Raw genomic sequence first — 15,766 nt, 5'->3', positions numbered from 1 at the left:
CACACACACGCACACACACGCGCGCGCACACACGCACACATGCACACGCATACACACACACGCATACACACACACACACACATACACACACACGCATACACACACACACGCATACACACACACACCCCCCAAAACCCTCCCTTGCTTCAGCGCCATGCACAAGGTCCAGAGGGAATCTAGACACTTGGGAACGAGTTCTTAAAATAACACCCATTGCCTCAAGTATGCTCGACTTCCTCAGCTGGGTCCTCGAGACGCTCAACAACCATCTGTGTGGCTCCGCCAGGACCAGCCTCACTTCGCACCCGCTGCTCTGTCAGTACCGCAAGAAGCCTAGGCTCCCGTCCCTCATCTACCGCGCTCCCAGCACACCCTCACTGTGGCCCACGTGGCACCCCCCCGACACCTGCGCCCCTGTGCCTGCCCTGATTGGCAGCTGCTCTCTGTCCCGCCTTGCTCTCCAGGACACGGCTTCCCCACAGCCCTCAGCTGCAGCTGCCGCTCCTCCCACAGGCCTCTTGTCACAGGCCCAGAGGGAAGGTCAGTAATTTCCTTTTGCTTGCTGTGGCTTCCAGATTATTCTCCCTAGAAACTGCCAACTTTAAATCCTGTCGCCCTCGACCCCATCATTGCTGCCATCAGCTGCCAACCCCTGGTCCCACCCGGTCCTCCTGGACCTGCCACTCTCGCCAATGCTGCTCCTGTCTTAACTTGTGATTTCAAGTACTGAGAAATGATCCTTCCCAGATCCTGGCCTTGGGTCCCTGAACCCTCCTGGGATGATCCCACCTCCCACACTCGACACCCACTCCCAAGGTCACCCTGTCACGACCACTAACAGCAAGCCCCAATCTCCAATCCAGTGCCCCACGCCTTTACCACCACCCATCTTCCTAGCTCATGGCCCTAGGACCTGACTCCAACGATCCTTCCACCTGTCCAGCACCTTCAGCCTCTCAATCCTACTGCCTCCTCCTGACCTTCACCCCGAGGGCTCTTCCCTCATTCACTGGCATAAATCCCACATTGGTCATGACCATGGCGCTTCCACATACTCCAACTCCTTCCCTCCTCTCTCTGGTGCACTTGCTTGGCACAGCTGAGCCCTGTTTAATCCAGCCTGTGCACCCATGCCTGCAGGTGTAGCCAACTGCGGCTGCAGAACAGGCTCCACCACACCTTCTCCTGTCTCTTTATGTCCAAGTCTGCCAGATGCTGCCCTGAAGTCAGTTGTCAGCCACGGCCTCTGCCCAGGCACCATGGACAGGCAGCCCATCCTCCTTTGTGGTGGAGACCGTCCTGTGCATTGCAGGAGGTTCAGCAACAGCCCTGCCCTAACCCCACCCCCTCCGTCAGAACACCAGAAAATGTCTCCAAATCATGGCCCAATGTCCCCAAAGGGGACAACCTAGAGGAAAACCTCTGCTCTAGTCTTTTCACTAGCCCACTCTCGTGCACAGCGACTTCACCCAGCCCCTCTTTCCTCTGACATTCTTCTTCCCCCAGACCCTCTTACGGCTCATGAGAAAAATAAGTACCAGAAAATCACCTTAAGAATCTGCACCACACCATGTGCCGACTCCACCTCCACACCAGTTCCTACACCCACGCCGGGACTCTGCTCCACCAAATCCCTGTCTCACGTCGCCTACGTCATCAATTTCCCCTCTCCACTGGATCATTCCCATCATCAGAAAAATCGTAACTCCCCTTGACACCACCTTTCCCACTTTCTAGTCTTATTCCTTCACTTCTCTTTGTGGCAAAACTCCTAGAAAAACACATCTACTCCTCCTGCCTCCAATTCCTGCCTCTTATTTGATCTGAAACCCACTCTGGTCCATCCTGTCTGTTCTTTGTCTTTATATCGCTTATGACTTCTTTTTTTGAGATAGTCTCACTCTGTCGCCCAGGTTGGAGTACAGCAGTGCAATCTCAGGTCATTGTAACCTCCACCTCCCGGGTTCAAGCGATTCTCCTGCCTCAGCCTCCTGAGTAGCTGGGACTACAGGCACACCCCACAACGCCCGGCTAACTTTTGTATTTTTAGTAGAGACGGGGGTTTCACCACATTGGCCAGGCTGGTCTCAAACTCCTGACCTCAAGCGATCCGCCTGCCTTGGATTCCCAAAATGTTGGGATTATAGGTGTGAGTCACCAGGCCCAGCCTGCTTATAACATTTTGATCACCTTCTATTTTTAATTTTTGTGCAATTAAGCCCCTAATTTTTCCCCTATTTTTTCCTAATTCCTCTACTGTTTTCATGCTTAGAAAGTCTTCAATCTAGGGGTCAGAGAAATGCAGTCCAACATTTCCCCATAGATGGGAAGATTTAATTGTACATGTATGCACGGTTTTTCTCTTTCATCCATCTGACATGTCTGTTGGCCTATGGTGTGAGGCGAGGGCCTACCCTCATTTTTTGTTCCTCAATAGCATGTTTCCAGCACCATGTGCTGCATCCCTCCCCTGTCTCTCATCGGAGGCACTGTGCCCGCTGGAGAACCGCCCTGCTGGGCCAGTCTTACCTATCTGTTGGTAACGCCTCTGCACTGTCTTGCCGTTTGACCCGGGGAGGGGCTGGTCTTGCACTCCCAGGCCGAGGAATTCTTCTAAACCCAAATATTGGAAAACCAAAAAAGGAGTATGAAAGGCTTATACATTTCCAAGTGGAAAAAGAAAGCCCAGGTGAATGTTAACACTCATCTCCAGGCCATAATCAACGTGCTAGTTAGGACGCACTACTCTGCAGAAGAGCAGGAACGTCCCGGGAACCCAACCAACCAGAAAGTGTCCGTCTTTCAACTTGTATTTTCAGTAATTTCAAAATACCAACAACTATCATTAATCAAAACATCACATAATTCAGCTATAATTTTGAATTCCCCTAAATCTCCAAAATATTCTGCATATAGTGATATGACTCCGGTACAGAAAACGGATATTCTTGTATTTTTTGTACAAGTAATTCCTCATAAGTTAGTTCAAGCACTAAATGAACAGCAACAGGCAGAAAGAGAAGCACAGCAGTGTCCTAGGTGTGATCACTCTGCTGAGGAAAAGGGATTCAAAGCACACAGACCTGATGTGGGATGAAAGCTCATTAGGAATTTCTGGAGTCTCTGGCATGTCAGACTTATCTTGGCCAGCAGGTCCAACGTCTCCTTCTAAACAAATGACAATCAATTAGCAATTCACAAAGGAAAAAACACACCAATAACTATTTGAAAATACTATTTGCATTTGTATTTGCAGTTATTTGCAATCAAATACATTTGTAATTGCAAATACAAATGAGCAATTTTTCCATCAATCATGTTGATGAAGAGAAAACCAATGTCTGATACCTAACTTGGTGAAGATTTGGGAAAACGGGCACACTCCAACCCAGGGAATACAAACTGGTTCAACTACTTCAGAAATAAAATTCAAAAGGCAGGCCGATCAACTCAGCGCTTACAGGAAATACAGCCCAAGAGGAGAAATGGACACATGTCAAGATGCTCACGCATCACCACTGATGATACTGACAGTCAGTCACAAAGTAAATTATGGTACAGTCACATGCTAGCCCCCTTTTGTGTAACAATCCAGGACAGTAATATATCTAACAATTATATGCATATGCATATATATACAGGGTTCTAGAAGAATATTTGTTTATGTTATAAGCAGTAGAATTACCAGTGCTTTTAATTTTTGTTCTTTTTTTGGCATTTTTAAATTTTTCTACATTGGTATGTACCATATTATGTTTATAATCTGAACAAAGTTTTCTTCATTTTGATGAAAAGAATTAATCAGTAAATAACAAGGCCCAAACTATTAAGACAAGTTTACTCCACTATTTAGAGTAAAAGGAATTAATACTTCAGAAAATAGTCAGAATTTGAATATTAGAAATATACTTTATATTCTGGGAAAAAAAATCTGAAATGTATTCTTTTCAAATTTAAAAGATATAAATTAAATCTCAAATTAAATTAGGGTAGTTCGCCGGGCATGGTGGCTCACGCCTATAATCCCAGCACTTTGGGAGGCCGAGGTGGGCGGATCACCTGAGGTCGGGAGTTCCAGACCAATCTGACCAAGATGGAGAAACCCCGTCTCTACTAAAAATACACAATTAGCCAGGCATGGTGGTGCATGCCTGTAATCCCAGCTACTTGGGAGGCTGAGGCAGGAGAATCGCTTGAACCCGGGAGGTGGAGGTTGCAGTGAGCCAAGATTGCACCATTGCACCCCAGCGTGAGCAACAAGAGTGAAACTCCATCTCAATAATAAATAAATAAATAAATAAGGGTAGTTAAGATCTTTTTCCATAAAATAAGTTACTTTCACTAATGCACTTTATAAAGCACGAATCTGAGAGTCCGCATTTACATTCACACACATGCATACAATTGATATGACACATAGGTATCTAAGGCCACTCCTCACCTGCATCACTGGCGGAGTCACCTAAAAAAAAAGCACATCAGAAAATTAGTTTTTGTGTAAGTCAGCCTCAATATAGTAAATGATGAGAACAGAATTAGAGAAAAAACACATTGTACATAATTTTGGATGTCTCTAAGAAAAAAAGATCATTTCCTCATAGCCGCTTTTCTAATGTCCCTATTGCCATTTTGTTTTATTTTCAAAAATAGAAAAACAAAGAGCAAACAAACTGTGCATCATAAAATGGTACTATATAGAAACAGGACACAGGGATGTGGAGAAAGCACACCGGAGAGAGGAAGTAAACAAGTTCATGAGACAAGAATCAACAAAGCCAGAGCCACAGAAAAAGCACATCCAAATGTGAGGGAACCACGCAACAGCCTGAACCTGGCCAACCAAATCCCAGGCCGTTCCACAGACTGGGAGACAGCCAACAACAGCCCATCTTATAGACATGATTGGAAAGTATTTTTCCATCAGCTCCTGAAAGCAGAAGAAACTCTTCCAGCTCAACACAGGGCCACCTCTGCACCTTCACCCAGGATCCTTTTTCTTCAAGTGCTGTGTCTTGGGGACAAATGTGACCTAAACAGTCAAAGTAAATGAGCAGTGGCACCACAGGGGTGGGGTGGATTCAAAACCACAGGTGGGAAATCTCTGTTTCACACTCTTAAGATGCACAAACGCATTTGCAGAGGAGCGGAAAGCGCATGGCTTCACATGACAACTCAGGACACTCTACGGGCACAAGGGAGGCAGCAGGGCCTGATGCAGCCACTTGTTTAGCATGGCCCCACCCCAGACAGGAACAGTTCATGCAGCCTCGAGACATCAGCCTGGGTTATTCTGAGGGTCCACACGGCGCAGAGTGAGGAGCGCTGCACAGACACCTCCAGCTCGTTTATTCACAGGACGACTTTCTGTGAGCATAACAGTCACGAGCTCATAAATGCTGCCCTAAGAGGGTGGCTTGGGCAGGCAGAGAGGGGGCCGAGCTTGTGGATCAAGGGGAACCAGGAGGCACTAGAGGACCCTATTAATATGGGCCTGGGAGCCTCCAGAGGTCACACCCCACAAAGTGCCACAGCACAGGGGGCAGCCTGGCACCCGCCAGGGCCTAGGGGACTGCAGGGCACAGTGGTTAGCAGGGTCCTGGAGAATGTGGTTCAGATAGTGCCACTAGAAGCAGTTTCAGAGACCCCAGCACTTTGGGCCAATGCGGGTGGAGGACTCAGCTCAACCCTGGGATGGGACTGCTGGGGACCAAGAGCAGGTGACAGAAGATCTTCTCCTCACGGCTGTGCGGCCTGGAGCGTGTGCTTAGCAGAAACCAGCACTGAGAGTCCTCGTACAACTTGGGGGCAGGCAGCAGACACAGTTTCAAACCCGGCTCTTTCTTCAAAACACCAGGGTGTTCAGGACAGGCCCTGGGTTCACACAGCACTCAGACAGGTTCCTGAGAGGTGTGGCTATTCAGCCACAAGGCCGATACCCCGAAGGAAAGTCAGCACGGTCAACTCTCTACCTTTCAATGGATACTTCCAGTCCCCGTCACCCAGAACCCAAGGCACCTGCCACATGGCCCACACCATCCTCCCCGAGGCCTGTGCTTCTACAGCGCCAGCACTCTGCCAGCTCCTGCCCTCACAATCTCGTCCCAGGTGACCTAGTCCCCACCCAGGCTCCCGCCATCACCCGGCGCCAGCAACTCTCACAGCTCCTCTCTAACCTGGGCCCTCCCCCTACACTCCAGGCCGGCTCCCCCATCACATGCCAGCAGCCCTGGAATCCCACCACTTCTCCCTTCCCAGGGCTCCTCCACAGTCCAGGTCTCTCTCTCTTCTCTGGACAATCTTTAACCCTCCCTAATTAACATGGCCAGTCTTTAAAATCTAAATATCATTATACTGTTCCTCCTAAAGATATAATTAGCCTCCCGCTGCTCTTCCAATAAAGGTTAAACTCCATAAGCTGGCACAGGGACGTGGCTCTGGCACTTCCTCTGGGCTGAGCCAGCCCTGCTACAGTTGCATCCCAGCTGGGATCTTGGTTTATGCAGTCCCTTCTGCCCTGCAGGCTCTCTGGGCCACCCTCACGAACCAAGGCCCCCCTGTCCCAGAATGCTACTTCATCAAATGGTTTTGGTGGATCTTCGAGCCTCATCTGCACCAGGAAGGCAGAAGGCCAGCCTGACTTCACTGGCTCACGCACTCCCAGGCTCAGGGCTGACATGTAGTAGGCCTTCAACAGATAATTTTCTGTTTGACGAATCAACAAGTATCAGCCCTCGCCTGGCCACACCCCACCCTGCTGCTGCCACCTGCACAAGCCTTGGTTACCTGGGCACTGACACTCTTGCAGGCCTGTTAGGAACTCCAACGCCTCAAAACACAAATATTGAATGGCTAGTTTACCAAAGTTTTTTTTAAGGCTGAGAAAATTTATGGTGAAAGTAAAGTCTCACTGAGGTATAATTCAACACTCAAAGAAAGTGATGGAAAAATCACGGTGGCCACAGCACTGTGACCATGAAGTCTGGGGGGTACACCTCTTGGCCGGTGGGGCTCTCCAAGTAGTGACCCCGAAACTTTCCGGGGACCACTCATGACACCCCCCAAGTGATGAACCATGCCACCTCCTCTCACTAATATTGGGGGAGCACACAAGTGGGTCCAATGCTATCAAGAAACCACCATGTTCGATTCTAGTTTATGCAAAAAGGCAGAAGTGAATCACTTGCCACGTTCAGACCCAAGGGGAAAACCTTGGGCTCTGGGCTGCGGCCCTTTGGGAAGAAGGTTCTGGAGGGCTCACTCTGCTCTCGCCAGGAAAGGGCGAAACGGAACCGTTCTTACCTTTCTGCTTCTCTGCGGGGTCGGGCTCAGTATTCTCGCACCGCAGACAAGCTGAATTATCATCTGAAATACTAGTTGACTTAACATTAGCTTCTTTTGTTCCTGACATAAAACAGTTTAAAATTAGTCATTAAGACTGTATACCAAAGGGCCGGTGATCAGCAGCTTCGTTAACATAGAGCACACTCACTTATCTATGTTTTCCCACACTGCAAGTTTACAAAGGACTGACTAAAGGCAGCTTTTAGAAAACATGCATCCAGAATGTTCCTCCCCCATGGGCGGCTCTGGGGTGAAAGGGAAAGGACACCCCAGACTGTGAGTGGATCCTGGGTCTCTTCAGGCCAGGAGGAGCAGACTGCCCTCGCCCCCCATTTCTGGAACTACCTGACACTGCCAGTTTCCACTCACCTCCCCACTACAGCCAGACCCAGTAGGTGAGAGGCTGCAAGTAGGCGGCTGTTTCAGAAACACAGGAAGAAAAGAAAAATATTTTGGACACAGTGCACAGTCCTGGCCATACTGAAAACTTTCACATACTTGTCAACTAATTACTGACTGATGTTCCAAAGTTTATGAAGATAGAAAAAATACCAAATACCTGAGAAAATATTTTTGCTGTGAAAAACAAAAACAGGCTGGGCACAGTGGCTTACACCTATAATCCCTGCAATCTGGGAGGCCTAGGTGGGAGGATCACTTGAGCCCAGGAGTAAAGACAACCTAGGTAACATAGGGAGACCTCGTCTCCACAAAAAATATAAAATTTAAAAAACTACCCAGGCGTGGTTACACACACCTGTAGTTAGCTACGCAGGAGGCTGAGATGGGAGGATCACTTGAGTCCAGGAATTCGAGGCTACAGTAAGCTATGATCACACCACTGTACTCCAGTCCAGGGAAAAGAGTAAGACCCTACCTTGAAAAAAAAAAAAAAGAGGCCAAGTGCAGTGGCTCATGCCTGTAGTCCCAACACTTTGGGAGGCCAAGGCAGGCACGAGCCTGGGCAACCTGACGAAACCTCATCTCTACAAAAATTAGCTAGGCGTGGTGGCAGGTGCCTATAGTCCCAGCTACCCAGGAGACTGAGGCAGGAGAATCGCGTGAGCCCAGGAGGTCGAGGCTGCAGTGAGCCATGATTGTGCCCCTGCTCTCCAGCCTGCATTTAAGAGTGAGATCCTGTCTGGAAAAAAAAAAAAGAAAAAGGGTAGGAGGCCAGTATGGTGGCTCACACCTGTAATCCCAGCACTTTGGGAGGCTGAGGCGGGCGGATCACGAGGTCAAGAGAGCGAAACCATCCTGGCCAACATGGTGAAACCCCGTCTCTACTAAAAATACAAAAATTAGCCGGGTGTGGTGGCATGCCCCTGTAGTTCCAGCTACTTGGAAGGCTGAGGCAGGAGAATCTCTTGGACCCGGGAAGCAGGGGTTGCAGTGAGCTGAGATTATGCCACTGCACTCCAGCCTGGGCAGACAGAGCTGGACTCTGTCTCCAAAAAAAAAAAAAAAAAAAAGATAGGGGGCCCAGATGAGGGGCCAGAAGAATAGGTTCTACATACAGCAGGGCCCAGAGCTGGAAAACTAGCCCACAGTCAAAGGACCTACCACTCCAAAAAGAAACTGGGAGACAAAAATAAAATTGGAAAAATGTTCCCTTTCCTGAAACCCAATCTAATAATTCTTAAAACTATTCAAAACAGCTTACATCAGAATCAACCTGACATTAACTACCATATAACTGTTTTATTTATAATGTAATAGAACTACATAAAATAGATGACATATAATTTTGCAAAGACATTTTTATGAATCTGTGAAAATGATGCTGACTTAGTCCAGTTCAAATAGTTATTTATATTTTATACAGGCTAACCAGAGAATAAACATGAAATATTAAGTTCTTAACAAAAAAAAATCTAAAAATAAACATAAGCTTGGCAGTTGTAGATGATCAACTTCAGAAGAAAACACTCTAATAATTTTAAGTTGTGTACTTGATTTCAAAGTGTCAAATATTTTCCATATTCTACCATACCCACCATCACAATAAGCAAATTATAAATGCATTATCTTCATTCTGTAATTCAGAGACCAATGACACTTTCACAATTTTACCTTTTCAAAGTTCTAGTGGTATTCTTATGTAAGCTTTACTAAACCCCAAGTTCACACCGAGAGAAAGAACATGAAAACAGACTATACGCTCACTAATGATACCACACTGTAGAATCAATTCTTAATCACGGAGAAGAGACTAGCCAATTTGTCAAATAATAGTTTTAAACAAATAAATAATGCACTTATAAAATGAAAATGATGGCCAGGAGCAGTGGCTCACACCTGTAATCCCAGCACTTTGGGAGGCCCAGACAGGTGGATCACCTGAGGTCAGGAGTTCGAGACCAGCCTGGCCAACATGGTGAAATCCCATCTCTACTGAAAACACAAAAATTAGCTGGACCTAGTGGCACACACCTGCAATCTCAGCTACTCAGGAGACTGAGACATGAGAATCCCTTGAACCCGGGAGGCGGAGGTTGCAGTGAGCCAAGATTGCGCCACTGCATTTCAACCTTGCAACAGAGTGAGCCTCCATCTCAAAAAAGAAATAAAATAAAAATGACTATGAATTGGCAAAATAAAAATTTAAAAAAGAGTCACCGCATAAACACAATCTGTTGTCTGGAGCTACCTGGTAACCAATGACTCTTGTAGGTGAGAATGTGAGCCCTGGCTCAAGATGCCCTAGGGTGGAACACTGGCGCTTCCTCTCTCCACGGGCTATGCTTTGGTCAGGTCCCTCAGCCTTCCTGAGTCACAGTTTGCCCCACCTCACGCAGCCATCCTGAGTCAAATGAGATCTTGTGCATAAAGCCAGGAGCACTGTGCCCGGCTGGGAGGGGCCTGTCCCTATCAGTCACTATTAACTGAAACTAAGCAGATATACGGCCCACAAATACAAATGAAGGAGGTCCATCATTCTGCCAGTGTTCTGTGCAAAATTTAGCTACACTAAGTTAAATGTGATCAAATGGTCAGTGTTTAAAAAAAAAAAAAAGAAAAAGAATAGAAAAACATTTCTGGGACAATCAGAATATGGCTTGGGTTTTAGGTGCTATTAGGAAGCAATAACTGAGTTCAGTTAGACAATACTTTTCTGGCTATATAGGAAAATGTACTTTTTATAAAGCTGCATGTCGAAGTATGTAGCGATAAAGTGCTAGGATGTTTTTGGTTTTTTTTTTTGAGACGGAGTCTCGCTCTGCCACCCAGGCTGGAATGCAATGGCCGGATCTCGGCTCACTGCAAGCTCCGCCTCCCGGGTTCACGCCATTCTCCTGCCTCAGCCTCCCGAGTAGCTGGGACTACAGGCGCCCGCCACCGCGCCCGGCTAGTTTTTTGTATTTTTTAGTAGAGACGGGGTTTCACCGTGTTAGCCAGGATGGTCTCGATCTCCTGACCTCGTGATCCGCCCGTCTCGGCCTCCCAAAGTGCTGGGATTACAGGCTTGAGCCACCGCGCCCGGCCAGGATGTTTTTTAACATACTTTGAAACAGTTCATTAAAATATGTAACTAGATGCTAGGTATGGTGGCTTATGCCTGTAATCCCAGCACTTTGGGAGTTTGAGGTGAAAGTGATCCTTTGAGGATCACTTGAGCCCAGGAGTTCAAACCAGCCTAGGCAACAAAGTGAGATGCCCTCTCTACAAAAAAAAAAAAAAAAATTAGCTTGGCATGGTCACACATGCCTGTAGTCCCAGCCAGTCAAGAGGCTGAGACGGGAGGATCACTTGAGCCCAGGAGTTCAAGACTGCAGTGAGCTATAATCATACCACTGCACTCCAGGCTGAGTGACAGAGCAAAGCCCTGTCTCAAAAATACACATAAGAAGCCAGGTATGGTGGCACACACCTGTAGTCCCAGCTACTCAGGAGGCTGAAGCAGAAGAATCACTTGAACTTGGGAAATGGAGCTTGCAGTGAGCTGAGATCACGCCACTGTACCCCAGCCTGGGCAACAGAGTGAGACTCTGTCCCTAAAATATATATATATACACACACGTGCATAACTGTACACTAAGCAAAATGGCAAAAATGTTAGAACTAGTGAATCTGGGTGAAAGGTATATGGGCATTAGTTGTACTATTCTTTCTACTTTTCCATATTTTTCACAATAAAAACAGACAAGTAAGCAAAAATGAAATGAGGGAAACTAAGCAAAATAAAGACATGGCTTAATGTTCCAGAAAAACTTGGAACCGTCACACAATTGTAAAGTGAACAAAGCATGCCTTACAGCTTGCCTAACGACTGGAGTACAGGAAGAAATTTGTTCATGTTTTGAAAAAGAAATGGATAAATTCCTTGTTGAACTCTTTAATCCACCCAAAAAACCAAAATAACAATAAAACACACAAATTCTCTGACGATGACCCAGGCTACGGGCACAGGGCTCACAAGGGCCGGGTCAGTCAGTGCAGCAAAGGCCAGCTTTGACAACATGAACTTTTCCTTGAAACACTAAGAAGGAAAGGTAGTGTGAGGACCGGCTTGTTAATCAGACCCAATGGCAGTGCACCAGGGTTCACCTCCAATGAAGAAATTAAGGAACTGTAACAACTGCCAACAAACTCTGAATTCCAAATGTTAAACCATGGCCAGTGCAAGATAACACCTGCAACTGTGAGGACAGAGACCCCCAGGCCCCTGTTGTGGCAGGACCCCAGGGGAGCAGGGCAAGGGTCAGGGGAGGAGAAAGAGGAGGCAGCGGGAGTCTCTCCAGAGCCCAGGCTCGGCTCCTGGCCGCTGTTCCCAATCCCCTGCACCACCACCCACCCCCACACCACCACTCCAGGACAGCGGGAGACTCTGCTCCCCGGCAGGTGGCATCAGGTTCCATCCCAATCTCTGCAAAAAGCTCAACCCAGAAATCGCGTTTGCAGTTTGTGCTTCTTACTGCCTAGGCTTGTGTTATCTTCACACTTGTCGATATTACCTATAAAGTCGTCACTACCTGTCTGGAGAATGCTTTCAATTTGTTCTAAATTCATTGCCCGTCTCAGGATGAGCGCTGTCTCGCCCTGATTCGGGGCTGGCAGTTCAGCTGAGGTGATCCGTGATAAAGCGGGTTAGACCGTGGCATGCCTGGGATGAGCCACCACTTTATGCACACCTCATTCACCTTCAAGGCAGGTATCTTTATGCCCATTTATGACGAGGAAACTGTGGCTCAGAGAACCCACTCATGTGGCTGGCTCAAGGCCATGAGGTGGGTAAGCAGGAGGTGGGGAGTCGCCCCTGTGGCCTCAGAGATGGGGTCCTAGCTAGCCGAGTGGGGGCTACCAGGAGTCCGCCCCTCAGCCTTTTGCCACTGCCTGCTGCCCTCTCCTGCAGTGCAGGATTGCAGTGTGCCTGGGTGTTTCCCCACAGACTCCTAGGGATAAGGAAAGCTGCCACAAAAAGGAAACATACATCACAAAGATGTGGCTGAACGGTAACACGCATGCCCGCGTGGCAGGGGCTCTCTTCAGTGGAAACACCCTGCTCCAGCTCGGTCACCGTTTACTCCACCATCCCATGCTACTGAAGACCCAGGCAACTCCCATATAGTCACCCCACTTGGAATAAAATAACCACAGGTCATCTTTCACACTGCAGCTGTACCAAGCACGCCCACTCCTGGAAACGCCAGCTCGGAGGGGAACGCACACGGAGAAAGAAGGATGTGCTCATCGGTATTCCAGCTACACTTCAGAATTTGTAAAAGTCAGACAGATATAAGGCAAGTTCGGCCAGCAAAAATTTCCTCTTCCCCTAAAGTCTAATTTTACACTATTTTTTCCTAAAGTGCCACTGGAGAATTCTAATATTTCTGAAGAATTCCGTCTGAAGTCACAGATGACGGTAGTTACTGATACTGAACCAAGGACCATCCCCTCTGAGGCAGCAGGGTGAGGGCTGGGCACGCCCACCACACGCTGGCCTGAATGTGATTGGCTGTGACAGGCCAGCTTCCCAATGTACCTAACAAGCACTTTAAACACCTCTACTACCAGCATTTTCTGAGTAGAATAAAGCAGAGCAGCATGAAGAAATAAAAACCGTTTCTCTGTGTCATCACCCACACCACTGTGAGATCCCAACAGCAAGATTAAGAAAGCATTTTGACTGAAGTGTAAAAATAATCTATGTATAGAAAGCCATATAATTAACTTAAAGCTGAGTTAATAAAGTTATCATATAACTTAGCATATTAAAGCAAATAAAACCTCAAGTTATGTCCAATCTTCAGTATATCAGAAAAAGTCTCATGAACATGAAAGTAGTTAGAATAATTTTTTAACAATGTATAACTACATTGAGATAAAACCATTCACAATAAAGTGATGAGGAATTTAAACTAAAGAATATATTTTTCTTACCTATTTCTGAAGTTGTCGTTTCCTGATTTGGCTCATTATTTATTCCAGACACTACGGAGTCTAAAATTTTAGCTGAAATATTATCCTCCTTCCTTCCTGACATAAAATAGTTAGCAACAGATTAAAATATTATAAAAGATTTTGTGTTTGGTTGTTTTAGTTGGGATGTATAAGGGTTACACCAAGGTCACCAGCAAACTGTCTTGTCAACTAAATGGTCAATTCTCAGCCTCCACATGACTCCCCTCATTAGAGCTTGACAAGAAACCCCCTCTCCTTCCCTAACACTTTCTTCCTCTCCAAGTTTTCCTCCAACTTGTTGGCCTTCTGTTTTCCTTTGCAAGGATGATCCTCCCTCCTCCTCCTCCTCTTCCTCCTCCTCCTCCTCCTCTTCCTCCTCCTCCTCTTCCTGCTCCTCGTCCTCCTCCTCCTCCTCCTCCTCTTCTGACCTGGGGGACCACAGCAGGCTCCAGAGCTCACCACTCCCTTTCCTACCTACACACGCCCCTGGACCCATTACTGCACAAAGGTCCATGTCTGTAAACACCACTTGTATGCTAGAACTCTCCATTTTTTGTTTTTCCCTTCGGTTTCTCCAGCTCTCTCCTGATCTCCAAGTCAATACATCCAGCTGTCTACTAGATGTTTCTACTTGGTTGGTCCACAGCCATCTCAAATTTGTTGTCCAACACAGAATTCCTAACACTGCCACCCATTCCACCAACCAGCGTCTCCCAGAACCTTCCATGTCAATAAAGGCCAGGCCACCCCCTAGGAGCCCAGACCCCCCCAGAATGAATCGCATCTTTGATTCCTTTCCATTGAAACAAGTGGCGCCCCACCCATCAGCACAGTAAACCCAACCCGCTCTCAGCGCTGGCACTCTGGTCCCAACCCTCACCTCCTCTCATCCAGATGCCACGGCCCCTCCTCACTGCTCTGCAGCCTTTACTCCTGCCATGCCACAGTTTTAAAAGAAGGAGTTCTAAAACCTAAGTCAAATCTTTCCTCTGTGCTGCTTAAAACTCTTCAAGAACTTCTGTGTGCACTCACCGTAAACCACACAGCTGCTATGGACCGGGACCAGCAGCTCTGGGACCGGCAGCTCCGGGCCCTGCTTCCTGGCCCAGTCCTTTACCCTATCGCTGTTCCTCTCTCCACCCGCCTCACCACTCACACACCTGCATGTCCTCCTTCACCCAAGTCAGCTCTCTGTCCAGATGTCCTCCCTCGGAGAGGCCTTCCCTGCTCCCGCCCCTCATCCCTGCTCCTCTTGGCTTCATTTTCCTTGAAGATTCATCACAAACTAACATGCACATATGTACCCCTGTGTTCTCTTTATTATCATAAATGTCTGCAGAATCATTGAAAGAAAACTCAAATGGACAATTGAAGCCTGTGATTGACTCAGGGTAGGAAATCCTCACCTGGCCAGGGGCAGCGCTGCATGGGGCCAACATGTCCCTCTGCCCCTTCTCCACTCCGGCCAGAAGGCAGTGTTCCAGAGCTCAGGCCCCAGGTCAAGGAGGGCCACACCTATGCCAACCACCCCCGCAGATTTCCACATGTTCAATGACCAAGTAGAAGCAAAGGACCAGGCAGTAAAGGTTTCAACTGTCATCATTCACTCACAGCCTCCACTGTGGTTCACTGAGCTTACCGAGCTGTTTCATGCTATGTTCCTTCTTAGCTTTACAGTAGGAAGAGTTATGTTCTTTTTCAGGGGAAAGACTATTTTCACTGGTTTTAGGGTCCCTTCTTCCTGACATAAAATAGCACAATGAAAATATATATTAAACTTAATCTGTAATGTAATGTAAAACAGTTCACAAACAAATGAAATTAAAATGTACTCATTAAGGCAAAGTGATCAGCTCTGTATGCACTACTTAGAAATAAGCAAAAATTATAATATTCTTGGGCAGAATGCTTTCTGGATTCTGCAGGCATTCCAGAATGACTTTAAGAGTCTAAGTATGTTTACCAATGTGATACTCTCACACCCTGGAGTAAAGGCTCATTTATCCCCTTGAGCAGAACACAG

General features: G+C 47.3%; 1 protein-coding gene across 1 annotated transcript in view; it reads right to left on the bottom strand.

The window, feature by feature from the left end:
- The window catches only part of TRAF3IP1 (TNF receptor-associated factor 3 interacting protein 1), a 93,495-nt gene that overhangs the window by 66,224 nt on the left and 11,505 nt on the right, over window positions 1-15,766 (bottom strand). The window contains exons 7-11 of the mRNA XM_011980338.1: window positions 13,723-13,818; window positions 7,300-7,401; window positions 4,442-4,462; window positions 3,084-3,168; window positions 2,530-2,613 (exon numbers count right to left, since the gene is read on the bottom strand). Of these exons, the coding sequence (XP_011835728.1) occupies window positions 2,530-2,613; window positions 3,084-3,168; window positions 4,442-4,462; window positions 7,300-7,401; window positions 13,723-13,818 (388 nt within the window). The remainder of the gene's footprint in view (window positions 1-2,529; window positions 2,614-3,083; window positions 3,169-4,441; window positions 4,463-7,299; window positions 7,402-13,722; window positions 13,819-15,766) is intronic.

Source organism: Mandrillus leucophaeus, unplaced genomic scaffold (assembly GCF_000951045.1).
Source record: "Mandrillus leucophaeus isolate KB7577 unplaced genomic scaffold, Mleu.le_1.0 Scaffold21, whole genome shotgun sequence".
In the NCBI taxonomy this organism is placed as follows: domain Eukaryota; kingdom Metazoa; phylum Chordata; class Mammalia; order Primates; family Cercopithecidae; genus Mandrillus; species Mandrillus leucophaeus.
This window is presented reverse-complemented; position numbering and strand designations above follow the sequence as displayed.